General features: G+C 33.2%; 1 protein-coding gene across 1 annotated transcript; it reads right to left on the bottom strand.

The window, feature by feature from the left end:
- Positions 1–415: 415 nt before the first annotated feature.
- K452DRAFT_239947 (uncharacterized protein) lies at positions 416–568 on the bottom strand (the record flags this gene model as incomplete). The annotated part of the gene is made up of 1 exon (XM_033537766.1): positions 416–568. A coding segment is annotated over one exon (153 nt), but the record flags the coding sequence as incomplete, so codon positions are not given.
- Positions 569–2,144: the final 1,576 nt, after the last annotated feature.

The following is a 2,144-nucleotide window of genomic DNA, read 5'->3' as shown; positions in this document are numbered from 1 at the left end:
ATCTAAGTTTCACTTAGCTATATCCGAGTCCCCTCTCCTACTGCTGTTGTCAACCAACAGCTAAGGAGGTAACATCTATATGGAATAATCAATTCTTCCTATAGATGTAACAGGAATATGGGATGTCATAAAAGAGTGCACCAGCAGGGGAGGAGGCTGAAGAGATGAGGGAAGAGGCCAGAATAGCTACTACTAACACTTACTTTGATGGAGGGTTGGCGTACGCCTACCCCCTCCCAACTATCCAATGTATTATTTCTTCGTTCATACTTATATTTCTGGGGGGGGGGGCCTTACGGCCCTAATTTCTCCCCCTTTAGTAAATTATATTTATCTTACAGGATAAGATAAATATATATATAGATTTACTAAAGAATAGTTACTAATGAGTTATAATAACAAATAAGTTATTACTTTACACGGGCCAGATTCTGTCTATTTCTACATATGGCTCTCCAGCTATGAGATGTGGGATATCTCTATTGCGGGTAAAACTATCAAACTCCGGGGACCTCCTAAAGCTTCTGGTACCAAATTGTAGTCGAAAGGCTATATGTGGCTGAACTAATTACTCAGGTAAGGTAACAAGTCAGAAGATGATCGAAAGAGAAATGGGATATCGCGGATCTAAGTCAGAGTTTAAATTCTACCGTAAGAGTAATCCTATGGTACAATTCAGTATTAGGAGAAATCTTATTTTAAATTTTGTAAAAGAGCAACGAGTAGATGGTAGTTGACTACTGAATAAATGAGCTATAACATTCAGAAGTTTAAGGTGTACTCTAATGGGCTTCGAAAGAAGTTATCCGATAAAAGTCCTTTCTAACCAAATAAACAGATATTCAATCATAAGATTTTTACCAAATAAATCTACATTAACTCTGCTAAAATTAAAACTTGTACTATGGGAGCCTTACATACCTATTCTTCTACCAATATGCAATATTTGCTATACTTTGTTAATAATATTAGTATGTTTTTATCTAGATGGATATTTAAGTAATTATTTAATAGATTTTCATTCTAATTATTCAGCAGCTTTTGACTTTGATACAGATAATACTGTTTATTCTTCTGCGCAAGCGGGGGATAATAATAATAATAATAATTATTATGATCCTATTAGGGATTCTTATCGTCCGACTAATAATGAGCGTGATGGCCCTCCAGTACCTCCAGCAAATCATACTTTTGCTGCTGCTACTGATCGTACTGATACTGATAATTTAGCTGATTTTTTAGCTGATTTTAGTGCAGCACATGGGGCTAGCAACCAAATATATAATACTGGTATAAAATTCTCTAATATCTGACAGTTATCGGATGAGTTAAAATATTACAGCAAAGTAAGTTATTGTATTAGGCATAGGTATTATGGTGGTATCTTCAGAGAACCATCTCCTGGTTCTACAGCATTATCTTCTAGGGTAATAGAATCTATAAGGGTTTTGCATGAGAATTATGACTTAGATGGTCTTAGTAATACTTTTTTACCAAGATGAAGACACAACTAAAACGAAGACCTGTAAAAGTATATATATAAATTTTGAAGAGAAATATGAATAGAAAATAAAGGTATGTTGAATATTGAATATTGTGATTATTTGTAGGATAAATTTTATTTGCCATGACTTATTAAAAATACCATTAAAAAACTATTAAAAACTATTAAAACTATTATACGTGGGTGGGTGGGAGATTTGATGTGATCCAAATCAGCGTATATAGTAAAATTAATCGATTAGTTACTTTGCAACTAACTAATAAATTTACCGACATTTGGTTTTACCAGTTTCTAACCAATTCGATCGGCTATATACGGGTAAGTGAAACCCCCCCCCCTCTTATACAAAAGACAACCTTAGATTATTGTGAGAAGTATAAGAAAGGGTTTCACACACGTATATTAGTAATAGTCTAATATGTTCGCCATTTTTGTTAGTTTACAGTGTATATACATACAAAAAGTTTGTTATTAGAAGAAGCATATTCTTATATATTTGTTACGGCCCTAATATCTACCCTTTAGTAAATAAACTATTTCTCTTACCCCCTTGAACTGGTGCCCTGCTTATTTTTTTTATTTGTTTTTATAAAAACAAAATAAAAAAAAATAAACAGCAGTTGAGGCTGGATAAAATACC

This window comes from Aplosporella prunicola (genome assembly GCF_010093885.1).
Source record: "Aplosporella prunicola CBS 121167 unplaced genomic scaffold K452scaffold_216, whole genome shotgun sequence".
Classification (NCBI taxonomy): Eukaryota; Fungi; Ascomycota; class Dothideomycetes; order Botryosphaeriales; family Aplosporellaceae; genus Aplosporella; species Aplosporella prunicola.
This window is presented reverse-complemented; position numbering and strand designations above follow the sequence as displayed.